The sequence below is a fragment of the Sorghum bicolor genome, chromosome 10 (genome assembly GCF_000003195.3).
Source record: "Sorghum bicolor cultivar BTx623 chromosome 10, Sorghum_bicolor_NCBIv3, whole genome shotgun sequence".
In the NCBI taxonomy this organism is placed as follows: Eukaryota; Viridiplantae; Streptophyta; class Magnoliopsida; order Poales; family Poaceae; genus Sorghum; species Sorghum bicolor.
The window spans coordinates 3,559,993-3,583,292 of NC_012879.2; the positions used below are offsets into that span (position 1 = coordinate 3,559,993).

General features: G+C 41.7%; 3 protein-coding genes across 4 annotated transcripts; all 3 read left to right on the forward strand.

The window, feature by feature from the left end:
• Positions 450 to 3,012, forward strand: LOC8071349 (DNA-damage-repair/toleration protein DRT111, chloroplastic). The gene is made up of 2 exons (XM_002436469.2): positions 450 to 1,394; positions 2,428 to 3,012. Exons 1-2 carry the CDS (start codon positions 540 to 542, stop codon positions 2,725 to 2,727), a joined length of 1,155 nt encoding a protein of 384 aa, XP_002436514.1. The 5' UTR covers positions 450 to 539; the 3' UTR covers positions 2,728 to 3,012.
• On the forward strand, positions 6,400 to 10,485 carry LOC8071350 (probable WRKY transcription factor 30). Its single transcript, XM_002436470.2, has 3 exons — positions 6,400 to 7,340; positions 9,305 to 9,430; positions 9,801 to 10,485. The coding sequence occupies exons 1-3, from the start codon at positions 7,015 to 7,017 to the stop codon at positions 10,483 to 10,485; spliced, it is 1,137 nt and encodes a 378-aa protein (XP_002436515.1). The 5' UTR covers positions 6,400 to 7,014.
• LOC8071351 (protein-tyrosine sulfotransferase) lies at positions 15,311 to 21,880 on the forward strand. 2 transcript variants are annotated; one of them, XM_021449585.1, is made up of 12 exons: positions 15,311 to 15,923; positions 16,155 to 16,329; positions 16,408 to 16,479; positions 17,007 to 17,295; positions 17,878 to 18,018; positions 18,836 to 18,955; positions 19,215 to 19,362; positions 19,979 to 20,031; positions 20,133 to 20,201; positions 20,338 to 20,457; positions 20,949 to 21,113; positions 21,525 to 21,880. In XM_021449585.1, the coding sequence occupies exons 1-12, from the start codon at positions 15,857 to 15,859 to the stop codon at positions 21,666 to 21,668; spliced, it is 1,563 nt and encodes a 520-aa protein (XP_021305260.1). In that variant the 5' UTR covers positions 15,311 to 15,856; the 3' UTR covers positions 21,669 to 21,880. The 2 variants fall into 2 exon arrangements, with proteins under 2 accessions (XP_021305260.1, XP_002436516.1); XM_002436471.2 differs by having other exon boundaries at positions 15,434 to 15,923; positions 18,836 to 18,940; positions 21,525 to 21,861.

Here is a 23,300-nt window from a genome sequence, read left to right on the forward strand (position 1 = left end):
ACCTCGAAGGAGAGGAGCATACACATGGTAAGAGAATAAAAAAACAGGAAATAAGAAAACGTTGCTAAAACAATAAACGAGATCAAAATAAAAGAAACCTTTGCACGTGTTCCTGAACAAAAAAATGTCACGTGTCACTTGCTAGTACTGGGTATGCATGTTGAATGCGGTGCAAATAGTATAGATATATTTTCCATTCATATGTAAGTATAAATTCGTTTAAAGAAGTTCAGATTTATTCATGTCTAAATCTAAATATTGAACAACCGATAATGTATTCATATTAAATACTCAAATTACATATTTTTTATACTAACATCAATTTGTATTCTATTCAACATTGTTGATACTATTTCTATTCGAATATGAATTGGAATACAAATACAAAAAGAAACGTAATATCAGCGATACGGTTCATATCCAATCCGTTTAATGCGCTTGCAATAAAAAAAAAAAACCCGTCTCGTCTTCTCGAGTAGGTCTTGTTCCCCAAATCGCATCTCTCCCGACTCAAGCAGCCAAACCCTAGGTTGGGCAAGATGCTCGGCGGCCTGTACGGCGACCTCCCGCCGCCGTCGTCGACCGGCGACGAAGACAAGGCCTCCACGGCCTCCGTTTGGTCCAGCGCCACCAAGATGGCGCCTCCCACCCTCCGCAAGCCGTCCACTACCTTCGCCCCACCCCCATCTATTCTCCGGAACCAGCACCTGCGCCCGCCCAAAGCCACCTCCACCTCCGCCCCCGCTCCCCCCGTCGTTGCCGCCGAACCCGCCCCGGCCACCTCCTTCCAGCCCGCGTTCGTCGCCGTCCAGTCCACCGTGCTGGAGGAGTACGACCCTGCCAGGCCCAACGACTACGAGGACTACCGTAAGGACAAGCTCCGACGCGCCAAGGAGGCTGAGCTGAACAAGGAGCTTGAGAGGCGGCGCCGCGAGGAGCAAGAGCGGGAGAGGGAACGCGAGCAGCGGGAGAGGGAGGCCCGCGAGCGCGAGGAAAAGGACTACCAGTCCAGGGCCTCCTCCCTCAACATATCCGGCGAGGAGGCATGGAAGAGGAGGGCAGCGATGAGCGGTGGCGGTGCTGCTGCTAGAACCCCCTCGTCTCCACCTCACGGGGATGGCTTCGCCATTGGGAGCTCATCTTCTGCTGGGTTGGGTGTGGGTGCCGGCGGACAGATGACTGCTGCCCAGCGGATGATGGCCAAGATGGGGTGGAAGGAAGGTCAGGGACTTGGCAAGCAAGAGCAGGGGATCACTGCGCCTCTAGTGGCAAAGAAGACCGATAGGAGGGGAGGAGTTATTGTTGATGAGAGCAGTTCCAGGCCTCCAGAAAAGAAGCCGAGATCTGTCAGCTTTGATGGGCAACCGACACGAGTTTTGCTGCTCCGCAATATGGTAAATGTCATTGTTGCATCAACTCCAATATAGACCTGTTTGTTAATGCTTAAGTTGTTTTTGTCTGAAGACTGTTATACGATGCATAGAATTATCAATTCCAATATAGGTTAAATCAGTGAATGACTTACAGATCGTGTGCTGGTTTATTCAATTTATCCATCACCTTTGCAACTGTTTGCTTGTAGTGCCACAGTTAACTAGCCTCTAGTGTATGATTAGCCCTTCCCTTACCTTTATTCTTGGCAACAATTGAATGTATTGATATTGTAAGTTGCTAACTTTGCAGTTCTGAACTTGGTTTGAACAAGTTAGTTAAATTTGTCTGAAACTACAATACTACATATTAGCTTTGTCCCTTATCTTATAAATACAATACAAACGGGAGTAGCAATGTAGCCCGCAGGCTTTTTCGTTAATATGTGTTTAGAAATGCTAAGTTTCTGTCAGGTTCTAGATGGTTTCACAATCTTTTTTTCTTTGCACCATATATAATCAGTGGTCAAACTCCACTGGAATCTGTTTATGGTTTAGTAAGCTCTGTGTTGGATTTTGACTATAGCACTACAATAGTCTTATCTGATTACTGTATTTGAATTTAGATATATGCAATGGTCATGAAATCTTATTTATGTGATTGAAGCTGATCCTGGAATGAGTATGACTACACAATACTCATGCAGTATCATGGTAAACAAATTGATTTATCAGATAATAAGTACTCGATTGTTAATCGTCAAGAAAATTCTATCTTCGTGTCAAAGAAAAAGATATTTGTATCTCAGTATGACCCCAAGAAGTCTGACATTATGAAGTTATCTTGCTGAATTGTGTCTATTTTAACTCTGTGTGTGAGACCTTAGATCCCTGAGCAATTTTTATGACTTGAGCAGAGCGATGATCCATTGAATTCAGAATTTCTATTCATTTCCACTTACTGTTAGAGGGATTGGACTGTTCAGCAAGAAGGAAACATATCACTTATATACAATTATGTAAATAGTTCTTATGCATGGTTGTGAAACATGTGCAGGTTGGTCCTGGTGAGGTTGACGATGAGCTGGAAGATGAGGTAGCATCGGAGTGTGCCAAGTATGGGACGGTGTCTCGGGTGCTGATATTTGAGATCACACAGGCAGACTTCCCAGCTGATGAGGCTGTAAGGATATTCATACAGTTTGAGCGGGCAGAAGAAGCAACAAAAGCAATGGTTGATCTGCAAGGGCGGTTCTTTGGCGGGCGTGTGGTGCAGGCAACCTTCTTTGATGAGGAAAAGTTTGGGAGAAACGAACTTGCTCCGATGCCAGGGGAAGTACCAGGGTTTTTCGACTAAAGAAAAAGTTTTGATGTGGTATCAGAATATCAGATGAGAGGTGGCTTGTGAACTTTTGTAGTTATTTCTTTTAATCGAGATGAACTAGAGCATACAATCAGACAATTTACATGCTTTGTAGTGCTAGTGCAGTGTACTGGAAATATTATGGATATAAGTTATGTTTTTTGTGCTGTGTCTCCTGCTACTGAACTACCTTCTATGTACATGAACATTTTGACCGCTTTAGCATGCTTTATAAGGCAGTTGTCTTGATTTTGATCTTGAATATGTGCTTTTATTGTACACTACTGGACTGCTGGAGCATACCTAACGGCGAAATGACATCTCAGACGAAATCCTTATTGTTGACACCTTAACATTGCTGGAACTGTGTCAGTGGTCCCAATGTTTTGTGCAGCTGTAATTGTACTCTGATTATATTCTGGAATGATAATCACTGCTTTCTTTTTCTTGCATGCAAACCATTGGGTGCTGCAGTGAAGATGATATTGGATGCCGTAGTCTCGTTCAGTTTCTCGTGTGCTCTCTCCGTGCCAGAAAACTGCAATTTTAGAAGCAAATTCAAGAATTATGCTCTGTCAAACTATCTTTAAGTTTGAATAAATTTATATATATAATGCATTGATGCTTATTATATTATAAATAAACATCATTAAATTTTTTATGAAATATATTTCCATAATATACCTATTTGGAGTCTTCAATATCGTACTATTTGCCAGAAACTAGGATGTCTTTGGATGCACAAATGTTTTCGATTCTCCACAACTGTTTTGGATTCTCACGTGGATCTCTAGTTTCTCCATGATCTCTGCCAAACACGCTAAAACGTGAAACGTGTCAACAAGAATCACTTGGGATGATTCTCATTTGTTACACGACATGAGAGAATCGCCCAAAGGGGTAAACGCTTCATTTTTTGCCTTTTTAATTCACCAGTAGGGGTGCGCCCCTCCTGTTCATTCAAAAAAAAAAGGGGTATTCCACTTGTTTCTGAATTAGAAATTCCGATTCATCTCCATCTCAATTTCTTTCAAGATTCTGAATCTATCATCCGTACCAAACGTTTTCAAAGGATGTGATCGAGAATCACCAGAGGAACGTTTTTTAGGAGAATTCAGAACTACGAACGTTTATAGGAGAACCTAGAGCCCTATCAAACTTTGACTCCCCAGTTAAACCTAGAAGAATTACATCCTTTCTAAAATGAAAATAGTACCGATAACGATAAATAAAATGTTTAGGCCTTGTTTGGATGTTGTCGGATTCACCTCAATCCACATGTATTGGAGTGGATTGGGATGGAATTTAGTTCAAGTTTCACTCCAATCCACACCAACACATGTGGATTGATGCAAATCCGACTACATCCAAACAAGGCCTTAAGTGGGACCCCACCGGTTTACCTTGCCTTGGTACCACATCAGCCATGTCGGCAGGGAGCACTTCCACGCTGTGGTTCAGAAAGCAACAAGAACAAAACTTTCTTATTATTCCCACTCAAAATTGATTGTTTTTGTCTGTATATAGAACATTCTTAGATCCTATTTGGTTTGGAGAGTTAAACTTTAATTCCTATCACATAGAATATTGGGACACATACATGGAATACTAAATATAGATTATTTACGAAATTAAAAATATAGCTAGAGAATAGTTTGCGAAACGAATCTTTTTTTAATGATTAAACAATAATTGTTAAATAAATAAAAAATATTACTGTACCAGTTAAACTTTAACGTCCCCAACCAAACACTTTCTACCCTATCTCGTACGAGAATTTGAACTGTTCCACCATGGTTTCTATGGAATCCACAAAAGAAGACGAGGTCCCGTCGTGTAGTAAACTTCTTCCATCGGTACATGTATCAGCATTATTCATTCATTCATTGTTCGATGCATCCCTCCCTCTCCTCATCATCGCATCGCTGGCTTCCACAAGTTCCGCGGAAGAATCTCATTCATTCGGCAACACGCAGAACACTAGTGACACAAAAACTGTTCCCTGTGCGGCTGGCTTGCCTCCTTTTCCCCGGTCAGCTCCCCCGGCGGCGTCAGCACGACGTCGTGACACTTGCGTCACTGTCACTTGCTCTTACTCCCAGTCCAGTACGCGGAAACGGGTTTGAAGATTCGATGCCAGTTCATCCAACCTTGGCCGTTGACCTCCTCCCCTCAGCCATCGTGGTCTACTGGTCTCTCTTCAGCAAAAGCCTTTTTTTTTCTGGGTGATCTGGACCAGTAGCATCGATCGCAGGGTTGAACGGTCAGCACACGATCGGCACTTGGCCGTGTGTTTGAATATTCCTACCGAATTTTCCAAAAGGAGTCGCGACTCGTGAGAGTGAATGCCAGCACACACACCACACACAGACAGTCAGGGAGTATTCGGCGAACAAGTCACTGTCTCGGTGAGAACAAGCCTACTATTTCAGGTCTTAATGAGGAATCAGGAGTACCAAGTGAAGTACTGTGTCTGTGCATCCGACTCGCTGGGACGGCAACATATTTGATGTCTGAAAAAAAGGCCTTTTTATTGTCATGTCTGAAACTTCATCGTACCATCCGCTTGCTTTCGGACGAAACAGGACAGCCAGCCCACCGATAGTCACCAAGGCCTTGGCTAGTTTTAAATTTTTTTCAAGATTTTTCGTCACATCGAATCTTTATACACATACATGAAGTATTAAATATATATGAAAATAAAAACTAATTGCACAGTTTGTCTGTAACTTGCGAGACAAATATTTTGAGCCTAGTTACTCCATAATTGGATAATAATTGTCACAAACAAACAAAAGTGCTACAGTAGTCAAAACTAAAAATTTTCGCGAACTGAACAAGGCCCAAGTTTCTGTACGAGGTCGCAGACCGTGATACATTACTTACGAGTGATTTTTACACTTCAGATAAAAAATAAATCCTTAAATCTAGGTCGAGGGCTGGCCGTGTTAGTTGACTATGGCCCGTCTCAGTTCCTTCAATCTATCTACCGATTGATCTTGTTTAGAAGAGCTCTATATCTCCTATCTTTAAGCTCTACAAAGATCGTCGCATTGCTCTGCTTCTCCAAAAGCTGTCCCTTTGTGAAGCTGACTGAGACTGATATCCTATAAAAATGAACATTTTCCCGCAAAGCTCATTTGGTGCTTTGACTAGGCTTTTCCGATGCAAATAAGAATTTTGGTTTCCCCAGCTCCAAAAAATAATATAATATGGTGATCAATTTCTTTTCCTCTCATATCTGGAATCGCGCATGCACGTAGCTCCTCAACTTTCTGCGATGGATGTAATTAACATGCATGTAACAAGCTACCAATAATGCATCCAAAATTCCAAACCAAAGTGTATATCAATATACAAGAGTTTATCAGGGAAAGAAAAGGCGGTCATCGTCGCGCCCCCGAATTTCCTGCCCACTAAAAAAGATGCCCTTTTTTTTCTCTTTTCGGCTTCACCCTTCGATCGCCTTTCCCAGTTTCCCTATCGAGTGGACGTAGCAGTTTCCCCTCCAGCTCCTCGAGTACGATAACTAGTCTGACCAAAGACTGGTCAACGGACGGACGAGCACTCAAAATTCAGAGAAAAAAAATATAGGCCAGAAACTCACTCGGTTTCATTTCCAGTTTCCCCCGGTCAAACGTGCTCAACGTCTAGAACACCACAAGTGCTGCAACCTGCAAGCAGGCCTGCAGTAGTAGATTCATGGCCTTTGAATCTCAGACAACATTCTGCTATAACTGCTACTGCTAAGCATCCTTCCTTCCTTCCTTCCTTCTCCAGAACAAGCATTGCATGCCGGCCACCTTCCTCTCGTCTTCTCCGCTGCTAGATTTCCCTCTGATCCTCCTGCATATATACCTGCCCTACTGCAAGCTTTCGTGGCCATTGTTGTTTGGTTGCCGCCATTCTTGGCCAAGAAACCACCTGTGTTCATATCGCCATTTCAGTCACCTTGTGTTTTCTCATCTGTTTCGTTCTCTGAACTTGTCATGGTCCTCCCGCTGCTTCTCCCTGCCAGCCTCGCCCTTCAAATCGATCACTGCCGTGCCGCGTCGTCGTCGCCGCCGCATCCGACCTGTTCTTCCCTGCCTCCATCACCATCGTCTCATCCTTGCTGCTGAAATACTGTTCATACAGATCACCAACCAGGTCGGCCGGTGTTACATCATCATCCAAGAATCATCACAAAGGCGCCGGTCGATCGAATCAGTGTCTGTTTGCACACTGCAGATCGAGATCGAGGCGGCACAAACAACTAACTGAACTAAGCAAGAGGTAGCCATGCAAGACGGCGCGGGAGCAGAAGCAGCAGGGAGCAGCATGCAGGCGCTGCTGGCGCTCCTCGCCGACGGCGAGGAGCAGGCGCGGCAGCTCGGGGAGATGATGGCCGACGACCCGTGGTCACGGGCGGAGCACTACAGGGGCGCGGCGCGGCGGCTGCAGTGCACGCTCGGGAAGGCGGCGGCCGTCGCCAGGGCCATCGAGGCGGCCGCGCCGGGGTCGTCGCGGGGCACCGACGACCGCTCCGACTCGCCGCGGTCGGCGGACGAGAGCTCTGGCCGGACAACGACGGAGGTGCAGGAGCGCCAGAGCATGTTCAAGAGAAGGTGCGTTGCGTTCACTTTTTTTTTCAAACTCAAAAGAAAAAACGCTGCGTACCAGTACGTGCCGCGCGCCAAAATGAGGTGCCAAACTTCGGCAATGGAAAAGTTTTGGCGGGTGCATGCATGGGTCAAATGGCAAAAAAAAAAAAAAAAAAAAATCCGAAACTGCTCGTGTGCATATTCAGACTCGAATCCGCTTAAAACTATATACATAAAAATTCAGGAAATAATAGAAGAGTAAAATACACTAACGGTCCTTTAACTTGTCGCCATGTGCCACTTTGATCAATGAACTTGCAAACGCGAAAAAGTGCCCCCTGAACTTGACGATCCGGCCCTTTAAATTCTCGTATTTGCATGTTCATAGATCAAAGTGGCACAGATCGACAAGTTCAAGGGACACTTTTTCGCGTTTACAAGTTCATGGACCAAAGTAGCACAGAGCGACAAGTTAAAGGATCGCCAGTGTATTTTACTCATAATAGAACTAGCACGAGACGCGGCCTTGTTTTTGTTTTTTTTAACAAAGCCGTGACTCCTAAGATGTTTCTTTTGTCATATTATGAACTTGAAAATTTTCACGTACAAACGATATCACCTAGATCCTACAAAGGAGTTGTCGGCTTAGCAGAAAAGTTATGGCTGAAAGTACCATTCGCTGATTTATCGTGAGAGAAAATATTGTTAAATAGCTAAAAGATTGGACAGATATAATATTTTGAACACCTTTATGTATGTGAATTTATACAGTTTCCAACAAATTGCATCATTTTCAGCATATATGCACCCAAAGTTTGGCGACAAACCAAACATTATTATTTACTCGATTGTTGAGTTTAGACCAAATTAGGAGATAACACCTACGTAACAGTGCACAATATTTCGTGGTAACGCCACTGTCAGACAGATGGACCAGCGATACTGACATGTTCCTGTCAAATTGTTGTCTAGTACTTCAGTTGTGTGTGACAGGCTTTATTTGGTTTTTTTTCTTTTAAAAAAGAAACGGAGAGGATTAAGGGCGCGTGCAATATGCAACAAAGCTACTGTACCCTAAGTGATAGAAACATGGGTGTTGTGCCAAAAGCTATCCCATAGAAGCGTTCTACTTATGTACTCCCTCCATTTCAAATATAAGATATTTTGGTTTTTACATAATATACACTTAAATATACACTATATCTAAATATATTATAAAAATAATATATATAAGAAATCAAAATATCTTATAGTTTAGAAGAAAAGTTCTAGTAGATATATTATTGCGTTAGGATTAATATGATCATATACACAATCATGGAAGCAACGGTATGCGTGCAGTGTTCATGTTACTCCGTATCTCAGTCAGGCTGATGTATAGATACGCGTATAGCATACAGAATTATACTTTTTGAAAGAAAAAAAATCACACTGCTCTACTCTGTCATATATATACTCTCTTTGTTCCATTAAAAATATCATTTTCGTCTGTTAGTTTTCCTATTTGACCATTTATTTTATTTAATTTTTGTACAAAATAGTAAAATAAATAAATTATTGCTAAAGTATTTTATTGGAAAAACAAATTATAAAAAATAAATAATATTTATATAAAAGTTTTAAATAAGATGAACGATCAAATAAAAAATCTAAAGTTAAAAACGATATTTTTAATATGAGAGAAAGTAGACAGTAAACCTGAAAAAGATCTTGGAAAGGTACCTAACAGCATGAAGAATTAATTATCATATACTGTCTCCTGTACTACTATAGAGAGTCAGAGTGTAACAAAATGGTAGTAGCATCCTGGTCATAGTCATAGGCTACGGAACTAGTATGGGGTTGTTTGGTCAAAAAAAGGAACATGTTTTCGTGACCATAGGCATCAACAGTTCAACACTCGGTCAAATACAGAGCATTTGCAAGTCAACAAAAAAAATCTAAACATCTGACTGATCCCCCTCGTTTTCCTGGTCATTAATCTACAGGAAAGGTCTACCAAGATGGACCGCGAAATTCCGCGTGCCAGATGCAAGCTTGGATGCCACCCCGGACGACGGCTTCAGCTGGAGAAAGTACGGCCAGAAGGACATCCTCGGCGCCAAGTTTCCCAGGTAACAAACCCTCAACCATCAACATCGAAAACTTGATGATTTTTACAGATTAATATATCGGGTCTCTGTTTTGCTGAATCGCATCTCACGAGAAATTCTGCAGGAATTTCGTAGCGAGAAGCAATTCGGGCGTTCCTTAAAAATTTTGTAAAATTTTTCAGATTTCTCGTCACATCGAATCTTTAGATATATGCATGAAGTATTAAATATAGAAGAAAATAAAAACTAAAAGTGCTACTATTTTTATTTTGCAAATTTTTTTAAAGTAAACAAGGCTTCGATCGATTCATGTGATACAAGTTTCTGATTCAGGTAGCATATGATGTTTCGTACACTGACATGTACTGCTGCTGCTGCTGTTGCATTGCAGGGGCTACTACCGGTGCACGTACCGCACCGCGCAGGCGTGCGGCGCCACGAAGCAGGTGCAGCGCTCCGACACCGACCTGTGCGTGTTCGACGTCACGTACCAGGGCGAGCACACCTGCCACCAGAAGCAGCGCGCCAGCGCCACCGTGGCCGCGGCGCCCGCGCACGGCGCCGGGAGCCAGTCGCCGCCGCCGCCGCCGCCGCTGGAGCAGCAGCAGCAGCAGCAGGACCCGAGCATGATGCAGCTGCTGAGGTTGGGCTTCAAGCGCGTCCTCAAGGTGGAGACGACGCCGGGGCTCCACGACCATGGAATTGGCCACCGCGACAGCGGCCCCGCCTCCGCGCCCGCCGCGCCCTTCTCCTTCCCCTCCGCGTCGCCGTTCCACCTCGCCGGCGAGGCGACCGACAACCCCGCCGCGGCCTTCTCGCCGCCGCCCGCGTCGAGCTACTTCCCTGCGCCGCACCCGGTGGCGGTCGACGGGAGCTTCTACGACTATGAGGCTAGTCCGGTGGCGCTCATGCGCGGGGCGGAGCCGTCGGAGCTCGGCGAGGTCGTCACCAGGGCGATCACCACCGGCCCCGCCGCGTTCGACTACTCGTCACTCTTCCACCACCAGGCTGAGCTCGACGACCCGCACCTGCCGTTCCCGCCATTTGGCGGCCCGCCCCACGGACCATACCAGTAGGAGATCGATCAGGGCCATGCCATGCTGCAATGGACGCTGAAATCATCGAGGATTTTGCACCTTATTAACACCCTAGGTAGTAGTACCTGTATACCTTATATTTTAGTTACTTGGTCTTCCTGATCCTGAACACTCGCTGTCAGTCACTTTTGTCTTGGTGAAGTAAGTACTCACTCTATTCTAAATTATATAAGATGTTTTGGTACATTAGTTTTAATAGTATGTATCTAGATATAGTGTGTATTAAAATCTATGTATCTAGAGATTAATGTCATCTTGTAATTTGGAATAGAGGGAGTAATAATTTTGAGCATCCATAGCTGTTGTAATGTAAGAGGATTATATTATTGTTGCTTATTATCAGAAGGATATACGAACTATGTTTCTCTTTTGGGTGTACTAGGAACCTTGACTAAAAAACATTAAAATTATACTCTTCCATCTGCAATACAAAGGATAGTTTGATTCAATTTAGGACAAGTTTACTTACTCAAGATCCTATATACTCCTGGAGAGGGAGCACCACTGTACTCATTGTGTTACAAATAAGACATACGGAGTATAAACTTTTGTGTCTGGCTTGAGTTGTTGCTTTTTGAAAAAGCTTGCTTTTATGGCTTTCGGTAAAAGCCAGCTTGTGAAAAGTTAGACAAACTTTGAATCAATGAAATACTATGTACGTATAACAAATGTAGCGTCCATCATTACAGCATTTCTCTTAAGCCAACCAAATCTGATACCAGGTGACTAAAAAAAACTTGTGGTTGTGGGCTGTGGCTTTGTGCTAATAAAAAGTAAAAGCCTCAAGCACAACAGGGCCACGAGTTGCTGAAAGAGGGGAATTATATCTGTCGAACAGAAACGGCTTTGACTGCTGGTTAGTGGTGGTGTCGTCAAATGACCGATTGCCAGATTCATCCTCATCCCCTCTGACTGATGGCGATGAGGAGAATGAATGAGGAATAATGCTGTTGAGTAGCAGTACTCCTTTAAAAAAGAATGTAATTCTGATTTTTTCAGGAATCACAATTTTCAATTTAATTAAATTTAAAGGATTCAAATAATTATAAATTTCATCAAATTTATAAAAATCCTAATGTTTACAGTATCAAATAAGTATGATTACATTAATCATATAATATATTTTAATAGTAAAAATACTTTTACATGTAAATATTAATATTATGTTCTATGAACTTAGTTAAAGTAAACTTTAACAAAAATAACTTTGTTTAATTTTAGAATGGTATTTTGTTTTACGGAGGGAGTAACCGTAATCGAACAAAGGCATGTATGACTAGACTAGCAGTAAGGTGTAAGGGCATGTATGGCAGATTGCTTTTCCGGCCCTTCATTTTGTTTTTTGATCTTTTGCTGCTAGTTCTCGGAAAACTGGGTAGTAGGTTTCTGTTCCATAGAATCTTATTGTTAATAGGAAATAAGGTCGATTCCGTTAGATATATTCTATCTAATCTCCTATATATTTAAAAAGTACTCCCTCCATCCTGTAATATAATGTATTCTATAAATTTTAAGATAAATTAAAAGAGAACATAAAAAGTGCATATACCATCATTTTATTTCATAACCAGACGCTATCATCAACGTGATTAATGATGATTGGTTGATAAATAGAAAATATTTAATATAAAATTAGTTTTTTTCTTTAGAATGCATTATACTTGAGAACAAATTTTGAATGCTAGAATACACTGTAGTACAGGACGGAGGGTGTAGTATTTTAGAAGATGGAAGTGTTGCAGCGGTTTTCTTTTCTCATCTTCATCTATACCTATAATTTTAAGAGATATCTGCAGTAGATATTCCATCTAATCTCCTACGTAGTATATTTAATAATATTTTAGAAGATATAGGTGCTGCATGGATCTCCTTATCACATCTCATTTACTTATAATTTTTAAGAGATCTCCTAAAAGAAGTATCATTTCTTCTAAATAAAGCAGAGAACCCCCTCTCACGAGTCTCACCTATCCCTAAAGAAAAATATAAGGATAAGTTTTAGGTAATTTGCTAAGCAATGCTCTTATATTCCCAATGTTTCTCAAATTGATTTTAAGACACTCTCGTAAACACAACTTACAGGGATGCATTACCAGAGATGTACTGATGACGAAGGACGAAACAACCAAACAAAAAAACAATAACAGCAATCAACTACTAACCTTCCCAATTGGCCAATTCTGCAATAACTTGCTCATCTGCACACTGAATGTCACCACACCAAACACATGGCAGGAAACACAGTGGCAGAAGTTCAGCTCATCTGCTTCCTCCTTTTCCAGTATCAGATCGAGAGATGATGCTTCATCGGAACAGGAAGCAGCTCACATGCTTTCTTACCCCTTTTTTTAAGGCAGCAAACAGCAGCAGGACCACAAAAATAATACGTAGTAGAAGAAAAGGATTTTGCATGACAGGATCCCTGATTAGTGGGTAACCATCGGATCCATCCATCCATAAACCATCATCCTCCGTCCACCGAACGGCACTAGGCAGGCAGCAAGAGCCTGAATCCGGCAACTCTGCTTCTGCTCATCCCCCCCGTACCAGACAACACATGCGGCAAAGGCCGCCCACCACAAGTTGCATCCTTTCCTCGCAGGATTGCGGGCTTGCGGCTCACCAATCAAGAGCCGAATTATCACGAGCACCAGGCCACCAGCCGAATATAAAATTCTATGGATGGGAGGAAAAAAGATTTGTCATTAGCACCAACCTCCATGTGTCAACTGTTAAGAGCGTCTAACCCAGGTGGTTTAACATCATCTTTACTACTACTAGGTCGGTTGAAAGCAAGTCTGACCTAATTTGCTTTTTTTTTTTTTTGCTACTATACAGATCTTGTAGAGTTGACGTTTTGTTAGCCACGACCCACGAGTTAGGCCTGCCAAACTTGTTAGTTTGAGCTGGTTCCGTATATTAAGAACCAAGGGTGCCTGGTTCTTCTTGTACATAGACCTCTTTTTTTATTGCCGATGTGAGAAACTAGTCTAGGCAAGACAACATTCTTAGACATAAGATTCTGGAGGCCTAGGATTAGATGTGGTTGCTTGCAGGGCCGTGCCGGTAAAATTTGAGGCCCTGTACCCAACTGTAAATAGGACTACAATAATTATCAATTCTATATACATATCTTATATATGCATTAACCTTAGAACACTAGTTGTAATAATACGAAGCAAAATTATAGTTCATATAATGATTGCCTGGACAACACAATAGCTCATATAATGATACGAAAGGACAGTAAATTCAAACCGAAAGAAAAGATTAAAATGAGACTTTTTTTTTTCTAATTCTTCGGTGGCAGAAAGAAGAAGAAAGATATTAGAAAAAAGAAGTTTCTCAACTCTGCCTATATGAATGCTGGTCGTCGTTCGTTGGACATCTGTGTGGTCATTCATACTGCAAAGCATCGTATAGTTTAGATGTTTTTGAGATCTAGAGCTATTCATAGCTTAAGTATAATTTAGATGATTTTTTTCTGAATATTTATGTAATCTAGAGTACTTGTAATGTATCCATATACTCAGCTATTATTTAATATAATTTTTCGTTGGTCGCAAAAAAAAACAGTACTGACTCGTCCAGGGCTAATCCATCACGAAAGGAAACGACATGAGCTTGATTTTATCCCGTAGCTGGCAGTCACTAGCAGTTTGCACAGGCGTGGTAATGAATTAAAGATGGAGCGACGGTTAGTGGCTAGTAAACCCAACAGAATTTGAGGCCCCGGGTAATTAGAGGCCCTGTTCCCTCGCACCGTTTGCACGCCCCTCAGCATGGCCCTGGTTGCTTGCAAATTGGTTAGTCCACCAAACAAACATCCTCTTGGTGTTAAGTTTCTACGCACACTGATATGTATTGATGAAAGAACAATTGGCGATACACACAGAGGATAGTGTGATGCGCACCATAAGAATTTCTAATGTACCTGGTGGATCTCACGAATCACTATAGTATGTATTTGGTTCTTAGGACAATTGGAGGTAGGACATGATGATCTCTTTTGTAGCGTTTAGTTCTAAGACAAGCTAGAAAGGGTCCGTTCTAAGAGGAATATTCTCCTTAGATTTGGGTCACCCTACCTAGTGAAATTGACACGATTGACTTGTCTTCAATGGCATCGTCGCTTTTTTACGTGGGGTGGTGGCCATGGAGAAGCTTTTGGCGTAAGAAAGCAGCTTCAGCATTGAGTAGCGCGACATGAGCTTTAGGCGCCCATGGGCTTTGGACAAGTCGACCATATCAAAATTGAACCATAAGATCAAGGGTAGGGTGCCGCGGGAAGGCTTGAGCCGCTAGATCTATGGTGGGGTGGTGCCAGAGCTCAGAACTACATGATTTCTTGCGGAGGCATGAACAAGCCAATGGTTCGATGAAGAGCATAGCCTAATGGAGAGGCATGTGTTAGTTAGTACTTTGACAAGCGACCCAACAGACAGGTGGCGCTAGAGTGCATGTCTGGTCATGCAGAAACAAGAACTCGACGACAAAAAAAAGAAAGAAGTGATGTGCTTGTGAGTACTACTTTTCAATTATAAAATAGTATTTTTCTTTCGTAACAAATCAACATTAACACCTGCCAAACAATTAGGCAGCCAAATAGGAATGCAGTTGGGACGACTTCGTCCTTTAAAAAAAAAGCCAGAATGAATGAAACTGGCATCCCTCATCTCTCAAGTCGACTTCAAACACGCACACGCGTACAAAACCGATGGGAAATTCGCCGGCACGGCAAGATCACCGCTGGCCGGAGGGCCGAGGCCGGCAGCGCGAAACAGAGACTACCCATCCCACGGCACGGCACGGGGCGGCGCAAGTGGCGAGGAAAACTGGCCTTTCCGCTGCGCTTTCCCACCACCGCTGCTGCCACCGCCAACCCCCCACTATTTACGCCCGCCTCGGCCCCGGCACGGCCTCCCCCGCCCCGAGAGCGACCGGCACTAGTGCTGAGTAGCCGCGCGCCGCGCTGGGCAGCCGCGCGTGCGAGCGAATAAACAACACGCCGCGACGAGAAGAGAGCAGTGGGGGCGCCTCGGAGGCCGAGGGAGGCGAGGAAAGCGGCGGGTGCCGGGCCGCCCGCGCCGGTGCCGAGGCCCTCACATCACCCGCCCCCTTCCGTCTGTCCCCCGCTTGCCGCCACCGCCGCCGCACGCTCGCGATCCTTCCGTTTTCGCTTCCTCTCCCCGCACCCCTTTTTAACAACCCCGCGTCGTCCTCCCTTCCCTCGCCGCTGCGTTCCGTGCCTGTACTCGCGGGTTCTCCTCGGCCCTGCCCCCCAATCGCTGCGCCTGGGCGCCGCTTTCGCCGCCGGATCTGGGCGCCGGACGGTACCCCTGACGAATCGATGGCGCGAGCTGCGCTCCGATTGGGCGCCCGCTCCCGCGCGCTCGCGCTCCTCGTCCTCGTGTCAGGTGCGCCCGCCTCGCTCTCGGCTCTCGTCTGTCTCTTCGGCACGTCTGAATTCTGCCTTGCGGCTGCGGTCGCCGTGTTGATCGAGTGATTCATTCTCTGGGACGGTTTGGGTGTGTTGCGCTCGTTGAGCTTGGAAGCATACTTGCTTCAGTTTTTTTTTTTTTTTTTTTTTTTTTTTTTTTTTTTTTTTTTTGCCATGGACTAATCACTCGTTCGTTCGGGTGATGCAGTGGCTCTGCTTCCACCTGTCAGTTCCGACGATGGGTACAAACACTGCGAGGGTGTCGTCAGAGGCTGGGCGGATTCCTCCACTGGGCGCGAGAAGGACGGGGACAAACTGAGCCTCAAGGATTTGCTCTTCTTCCTCCACATTCCTAGGACTGGAGGCCGCACCTACTTTCACTGGTACATTCGCTGGACTGGACATCAGTTTGGTTCACAGTAATCTAAGGTGTATCCAGCTGATGTTTCATGCCTTGGCAGCTTCCTCAAAAAGCTCTATACAAATGCGCAGGAATGCCCGCGTTCTTATGACAAACTACGGTTCGACCCAAGGTGAGGAAAGTTAGCTCTCAACTCCAGGAAAAATTATTTCACTCCCGCACCTACTTTCACTGGTACATCTGCTGTTTTAATTAATTAATTAATTGTGTGGCCTTTATGAAAATATTTCTTTGAAAATACTCACTCCAGGAAAATTATCTTCTATTTTACAAATTTAGATCATGAACCAAATAATTTAAATGTAGCCTATGGTTTACTACATTTCTGTCTAGTGAAATAATGTTCTTAGTGCTTACCTGACCAGGAATGTGAAAGTTGTTAACATGGATGGTCTCCCAGTGTGCTAATTACAACATCCTAGTGTATGCATATAGCAATTACGTCTTCAAATTTTTAACTGTATGTCGTGACCTGTCTATGGATCATGCCAACAAATATGTAGGTAGTGAAGGAGCAGTTTTTTCAATTGTTGTCCCTTATGAAGCAACTGTCAATGTTTGTCCCATGAGTTCAGTTCCAAGATTTTTTTTCTTAAGATGATTTGCTTACAACTAATGACATTTCGGTATTCGTATCAGCCATCCTGATTGCAAGCTTGTTGTTAGTCATGATGACTACAGCTTGACGTCCAAGCTGCCAAGGGAGAGAACTTCTGTTGTAACAATACTAAGGAACCCAGTTGATCGTGTATTTAGCACATATGAGTTCTCAGTTGAAGTTGCAGCTAGATTCCTTGTGCACCCAAACTTAACTTCTGCAAAGTTAATGACTACCCGTGTGTTAACAAAGTCTCGTGCTGTCAGTACTTTGGACATCTGGCCTTGGAAGTACTTGGTTCCATGGATGAGGGAAGATCTGTTTGCCAGGGTATGCCTATCCACTTCAGTTCAACCTTTGGATTAGATTTGTACTTTATAGAATTATAGTGGTTGAAAGTACTCAGTAACATATGGTGGATATGCTTGTGGGCACAAATTGCAGCTGTTCAAATGCAACAGTTTTGACAAAATGCTGTCAAGATACTTTATTTTCTAAAACATGTACCTTATATTTTGGGACCTTCTGCTTTATATTCGATATTTAATTGGATCTTTGATAGATATCTGTATCTGGTATTAACCAAACCAAACACCAATTGTAGTACAGATAAATCAGTTGATCCACTGTATTTTCCTTAAATTGGTAGAGAGCTCTGTATTTTACAGTTTCCCTGCCATCCATTTACTTTTTTTAAGTATTCCAGGACAGTGATTCAACATCCTAGTTTTGCCAGAAGGTTCCAATTGTGAAGACATAGTAGTTACACTTCTTGTCATATTTGATTTGAACAACCAAGAGCATAGATTCTAAATTATCTTGGAACTAATGAACTTATAAGTTATAAATTACAACTATGATTCTTCCATTGCCTTAGAATGTTCCTTCAATAACTATACTGTAACTTTCCAGAGAGATGCCAGGGGTGGTGACAAAGTTCATAGTAGTAAGAAGGTTAATGCATATGATGTGGAGGATATGGTTATGCCATTACATCAGTACATCAATGATCCAGTTGCCCATGAAATCATTCATAATGGGGCTACCTTTCAGGTACGGCGATGTGTCATTTTTGTATATATCAACTTCTGTTGCACTATTCCTGTATAGTTTTACTTGTTTACTTCTGTTCTACCTGTGTAATGTGTATTGGGAACTGCAAATTGTCCTCCATCCATTTTCTCTGGCCTCCCTCAACATTGATATTTTCTATTGTAGCAAATTATACAATAACATTTGCTGCAGTATTGAATTGTGATTTGCATCCACTTTGTCAATTTTCCATATTTTGATTATTTTTAAAAGATGATCATTTACATTTTAGATCTGTCATGATGTACATATCTTGCAACTATTTTTCATGAAATATGTGATCATTCCCTACTTGAACAACCTGGATAGCTCATGCTATACAGCTGGATAATCAAATACAGATGCATGCATGCTTACTATGATTTTTTTTACTGATATGATATACCCACCAAGTTAAATTTCTACTTCATCACCATCTGTTCTCAAATAATGACAAGTTCAGCAGTTCTATTATATGCATATTCATTTTCCTACATAACCTCAGGATCTTTATAAGAATAGGAAAGATTGAGCAGAATAATAGTGTTTTTTTTCATATCAATTTCCCAGTACACATTGTCCTGACAAACTGATCAATTTGTGTATTCACTGTTCAGTAATTTCGTTGCAAATCTGTACCAGTACTGTGTTTTGTCTCATGTGTATTTGTGTTATATACTGTTATATCTTCTCACACAAGCACAACTGTAGTAAAAATCTGGCTGCAGGTGATTTCCCAGCCAGCTTTAACAATCTGGTTTTGCTAATTTGTTTATGTGTACTCATGTGACCTTGGCAGATTACTGGGTTAACGAACAATTCATACTTTGATGGAGCACCTGAGGTTCGGCATTGTGTCAGAAAGCATCCAGATCTTGGTCGTATTGTGCTTGAAGTTGCTAAGGTATATACCAAAGATGTATGTCGTGAAAGACTTTTCCTTGTGCATTCCTATGGCCAAAGCATGTGATACATCATTCATTAATTAGATCCTCCTGAATACAAAACATTACTATGTTGACTATACAGTCACGCAGAAGGAACTTAACAGTAGGTAAATGCATTATGACAATAACATTTACTAAAACAAATATATCCATTCAGTATACGAAGGCGGGTTTGGAGTATTTTTTTATATAGTTTGCTCCCAAAAGTAATACCATCATATTTTATTACAGAATAGGCTGGACCAGATGCTATATGTAGGACTTACGGAGGACCATGAAGAATCAGCGAGGTTGTTTGCTCATATGGTAGGAGCACAGGTGCTTTCACAATCTGGGACATTGAATTTAGATCTCAAGGAAGATGTGCCCAGTGAGACTGGTACTACACATTGCAATCTGATGGTCCTAACTTATTATTATGTCTTCAGTAGTTGCATTTATGTTATTTTAGACCAATGGTCAACAGCTCAACTTTATCTTTTATTGAAACTGAATGATAGTACAGCGATGTTTTGATGAGACAATTCCCTAACAAATTAGCAATGCATCATTGCAATTGTCAAAACCCAAGCATATATTCATGCATCAATACGGAGACATGGCATGTGCATTCCTGATCAAAATGAGTGTGAGTTTGAACCAGCATAACATTCAGCAAAAGTACAGACTAGTGGAATGAAGCTGCTCATCAACCACTTAATGCATAAGCAGCATTCTAACTGTGGCTGGTGTAGCAGTTGAAGTAGCAACTTGTGGTTTTGTGCATGATTTACTGCACTAAAACGTTAGGGCAAATCTGAAAAAAGGTGTCTCGAAGAAATAACTTAACATTAGACCAGGAAGGCGATATGTATGGGAAAAAAGTGACTCGAAGAAATAATTACACAAATAAATCTTATGTTTATTCTGGGTATATGGTTCTCCATATTATTTTGATAAAGTTTTGACAACTCAAAGATGATAAATGAGGATCTAATAATCTCTACTGTTCACAGACTCTCACTCATCCATGGTGGAGCCCGAGGATGAAGAAACAAATGATCATCTGGTATGTGGGTGGTTATAAACCTTATAATTGTGCTGTTTAGTTTTGCGTGATTATATAGTAGAATCTGTACACTCCATCTCATATTTATGTTCTCTTGATAGAATAGCACGCATGGTTGGCAAAATAATGAAGCCCTGAACTCTACCAACGACGAACATGGAAAAGGAAATGTAATACACTACTTGAAGGACTCAATTATTTGTGTATAGTTTTCTTTCTTTTATTTCCGTTTTCTTTTTGCGAAACCTTGTGTAGAGTTTTCTGTTATTAGCCTGTGATCACATGTTAGTTTATTGCTGATGCCAGATGACTGTTGGTAAACTGATGGAAGCTTATGAAACTTGCATCGCCAAACTGCGGAAGTCTCAATCTGGCCGCCGTAAAATATCCCTAAAGAAAGTTCAGGAAGCAAACTTTTCAAAAGAGGTAATGACCAAACATTGAACATTGCTTTTGATTCATTTTGTATTTTGTGAGTACAGAAATCTGCATCGTAGGTTCCTGATTCCCTTGTCTATACCGATATCAAACACAAATTGAAGCTTAGAAAAAGGAAATAGGGATACAAATGCTAAGGCTGATGTGCTCAAAACTTCATAACCATTCGTGTGCTTATATTTTTGTCATTACTAAAACAGCAAAATAATTGGAAATTTCTGCTGGTGTTTCTAGCTTATGTGGATATCCGATTTCTTTCCTCTCTATCAAATCAAGTACACACTGAGGCCAAGAAAAAAGAAATAGAGCTATAAATGCTAAGTCCGATGTGCTCAAAACTTCACAATCATTCATGTGCTTATCTTTTTGTCATAATGGAACACTCAAATAATAGGTGGATTTCTGCTTGTTTCTATCTTATATTAGAGTGCTTTCATATTAGAATGTTTCAGCAATGACATAGAAAGTTCTGTTTGCAGGCACGGAAGCTGGTACCAGAGGCAATTTTGAAACAAATTATCTCATTGAACAGCCTTGACATGGAACTTTATGATCATGCTAAGAAAATTTTTACCCAGGAACATCTGATGCTAAAAGCTCAGCAATCCATGGTGGGGCAGCACAGACAGTTGGCAGAACAAAAGGTTTATTCAAACTCAAAGAACACTACTTATGCAGTTCGTTTTAGTTTGACAAGCTTTTCCTGCAAGAATTCAGAATCTCAGTGATGTTTGGTGGACATGGGTGACGTCCAGAGGGTGTTGTACCATGGCTAACCATGCTAATTTTTGAAATACAATCTAGTCAAATTTGACAAATAAGGGAGCCTGCTTCATATCAGCAGTCATCAAGTGCTTGATCATGTTAGTTTTCCAATTTATTTGACATAGCATTAACATCACATGTGCTACTATTTGATGCATGCTTACATGCCAGGGAGGAAACACGATAGGATATATAAGATGAACCATTCTCGTATGCGGTGGAACTGTGAGAATGAACAATTGTACTTGTGCTATTAGCAAGCCTCATGTGCTTTGCCTTGTCTCTTTCAGGAGGGCTGGATCAGCATAATCTTCAGCGATGAGATTTGCTCCCCTTGGATGGTGGTCTTGCTTGGTATAGGGATCACCATGATCATAGTTTTGGTCTCATTTGCTGTAACGACGAGAAAAAGAACGTCTAAGCTTAAGGTTTAACCAGAATTCATTTAGGCTAGATTTTGATGTACAGTCTGATGATGCCCCCAAACATTACGCTTAGCATTCTTTGGGGCAGAGCTGTTAGTGCACAGAATCATGTATATTCGTGCGGTCGTACTGGGTGCCAGACAATTTGAGATGCCGCGTTGGTAGTGTGTTCACAAGTATAGATAAATTGTGAAGTACAGTAGTATAAGATTCACTCTGAATTATGGGGCTCATTACATGTGACAGTCGGTCACAGGCGACGGGCGTCACCCGCGACATCCTGGGCCTCTGGTCCCACGCAACGGCCACGGCCCACGGGCGGTTGATGGGGTGCTATCATGCTAGAAACTGGTGAAGCGGCGCAGAGGATGCATCATGCATGCAAGACCGTGGAGATTCTGAATATAGACTATGGCCCGTTTCCTTACTAAAATTTAGCTAGCTACTCCCTCCATCTCTAAATACTACTATTTCTAGGATAAAATTTTGTCCACAAATACTGCTATTTCTACTAGCATATTCAGTCCACCAGCCCATTTAATTCTCTTTGGAACTTCCATGGTCCACCAGCCCATTTAATTTCTTCTAGGGAGTAGTACTTTGGCGCATGGTAATTGGTTGAGTCTGTTTAGTTGGTATTAAATGCAGCTCATTAAAACTAGAGAACCATGGCTTAACGTGCATGATTAAATGGTGGAACCCAAATTAATTGAGGGTATAATAGTCTTTTGTTTGCCACACTAATCTGTCTGAAATCTGCTAGAAATAGCAGTATTTGGGGACGGAGAGAGTAAACTTTAGTCACTTTAGTAGCTAAAGTTCTAAACACATTGACTAAAAGGAGCTTAAAGAGTAGATAAAATAATTTTAGCTAGCTAAATTTTAGCAAGGGGAACCAAACAGGCCCTATGCATCGGGCTTTTGGTTGAGTGTGTGTATAAGCTTTTCTCCTACCTTTTTACTACTAATTAAAAATACTAGGAGAACTCTACCAATTTGGTAGTGATATATTTTAAAATATAAGTTATTTTAATTTTCTTTTAGAAACATAGCTTTTGCTAGTATGTCTAAGTACATGAGTAATGTGCGTAGAAAAGCTTAAACAAACTTATCATTTGGAACGGATGAAATAATGTAGCAAAGTTATGTGCCTAGGAAAACTTAAACTGACTTATCGTTTGGAATGGAGAGTATTATTACAAATGTGGGCAACGTGGTAATAATTTAAGAAAAACATTATTATGCTAATCATATCTAAATAGTGAACAATTGCTACTTTTTATTAAAAAGCACCGTGATTACAACGATGTTCTTCAAACTGGAGGGAAGGACGACAGTCGACAAGATTATCTCGTGGGACGGCAGCTAAGCACACCCTTACGCGTGTTTTTAAACATAGTGCTTCTTCCATTCACAAAAGAATACAATTATGAGTTCTGTGTCAATCAAGCTAATTTAAGTTTGATCAAGTTTGGAGTAAATAATATTAGCATTTATATCTCCAAAAAAATTTCTTATAAAATATATTCTATAAATAATATAATAATACTTATTTTATATTATGGAGATTAATACAGTTTTATATAAATTTAGTCAAAGTTTAAATTGTTTGACTCAAAAAATAAGAATTACATTCTTTAC

What these genes read in the sequence shown, in the direction of transcription:
- LOC8071351 (XM_021449585.1), top strand. Translation starts at nt 15,857, where the DNA reads ATGGCGCGAGCTGCGCTCCGATTGGGCGCCCGCTCCCGCGCGCTCGCG. An exon ending in ACGAACATGGAAAAGGAAAT is followed by an intron (nt 20,202 to 20,337) that starts GTAATACACTAC and finishes TGCTGATGCCAG; the next exon opens with ATGACTGTTGGTAAACTGAT. An exon ending in AAGCAAACTTTTCAAAAGAG is followed by an intron (nt 20,458 to 20,948) that starts GTAATGACCAAA and finishes TTCTGTTTGCAG; the next exon opens with GCACGGAAGCTGGTACCAGA.
- LOC8071349 (XM_002436469.2), top strand. Translation starts at nt 540, where the DNA reads ATGCTCGGCGGCCTGTACGGCGACCTCCCGCCGCCGTCGTCGACCGGC. An exon ending in TTTTGCTGCTCCGCAATATG is followed by an intron (nt 1,395 to 2,427) that starts GTAAATGTCATT and finishes AAACATGTGCAG; the next exon opens with GTTGGTCCTGGTGAGGTTGA.
- LOC8071350 (XM_002436470.2), top strand. Translation starts at nt 7,015, where the DNA reads ATGCAAGACGGCGCGGGAGCAGAAGCAGCAGGGAGCAGCATGCAGGCG. An exon ending in CAGAGCATGTTCAAGAGAAG is followed by an intron (nt 7,341 to 9,304) that starts GTGCGTTGCGTT and finishes ATTAATCTACAG; the next exon opens with GAAAGGTCTACCAAGATGGA. An exon ending in CTCGGCGCCAAGTTTCCCAG is followed by an intron (nt 9,431 to 9,800) that starts GTAACAAACCCT and finishes GTTGCATTGCAG; the next exon opens with GGGCTACTACCGGTGCACGT.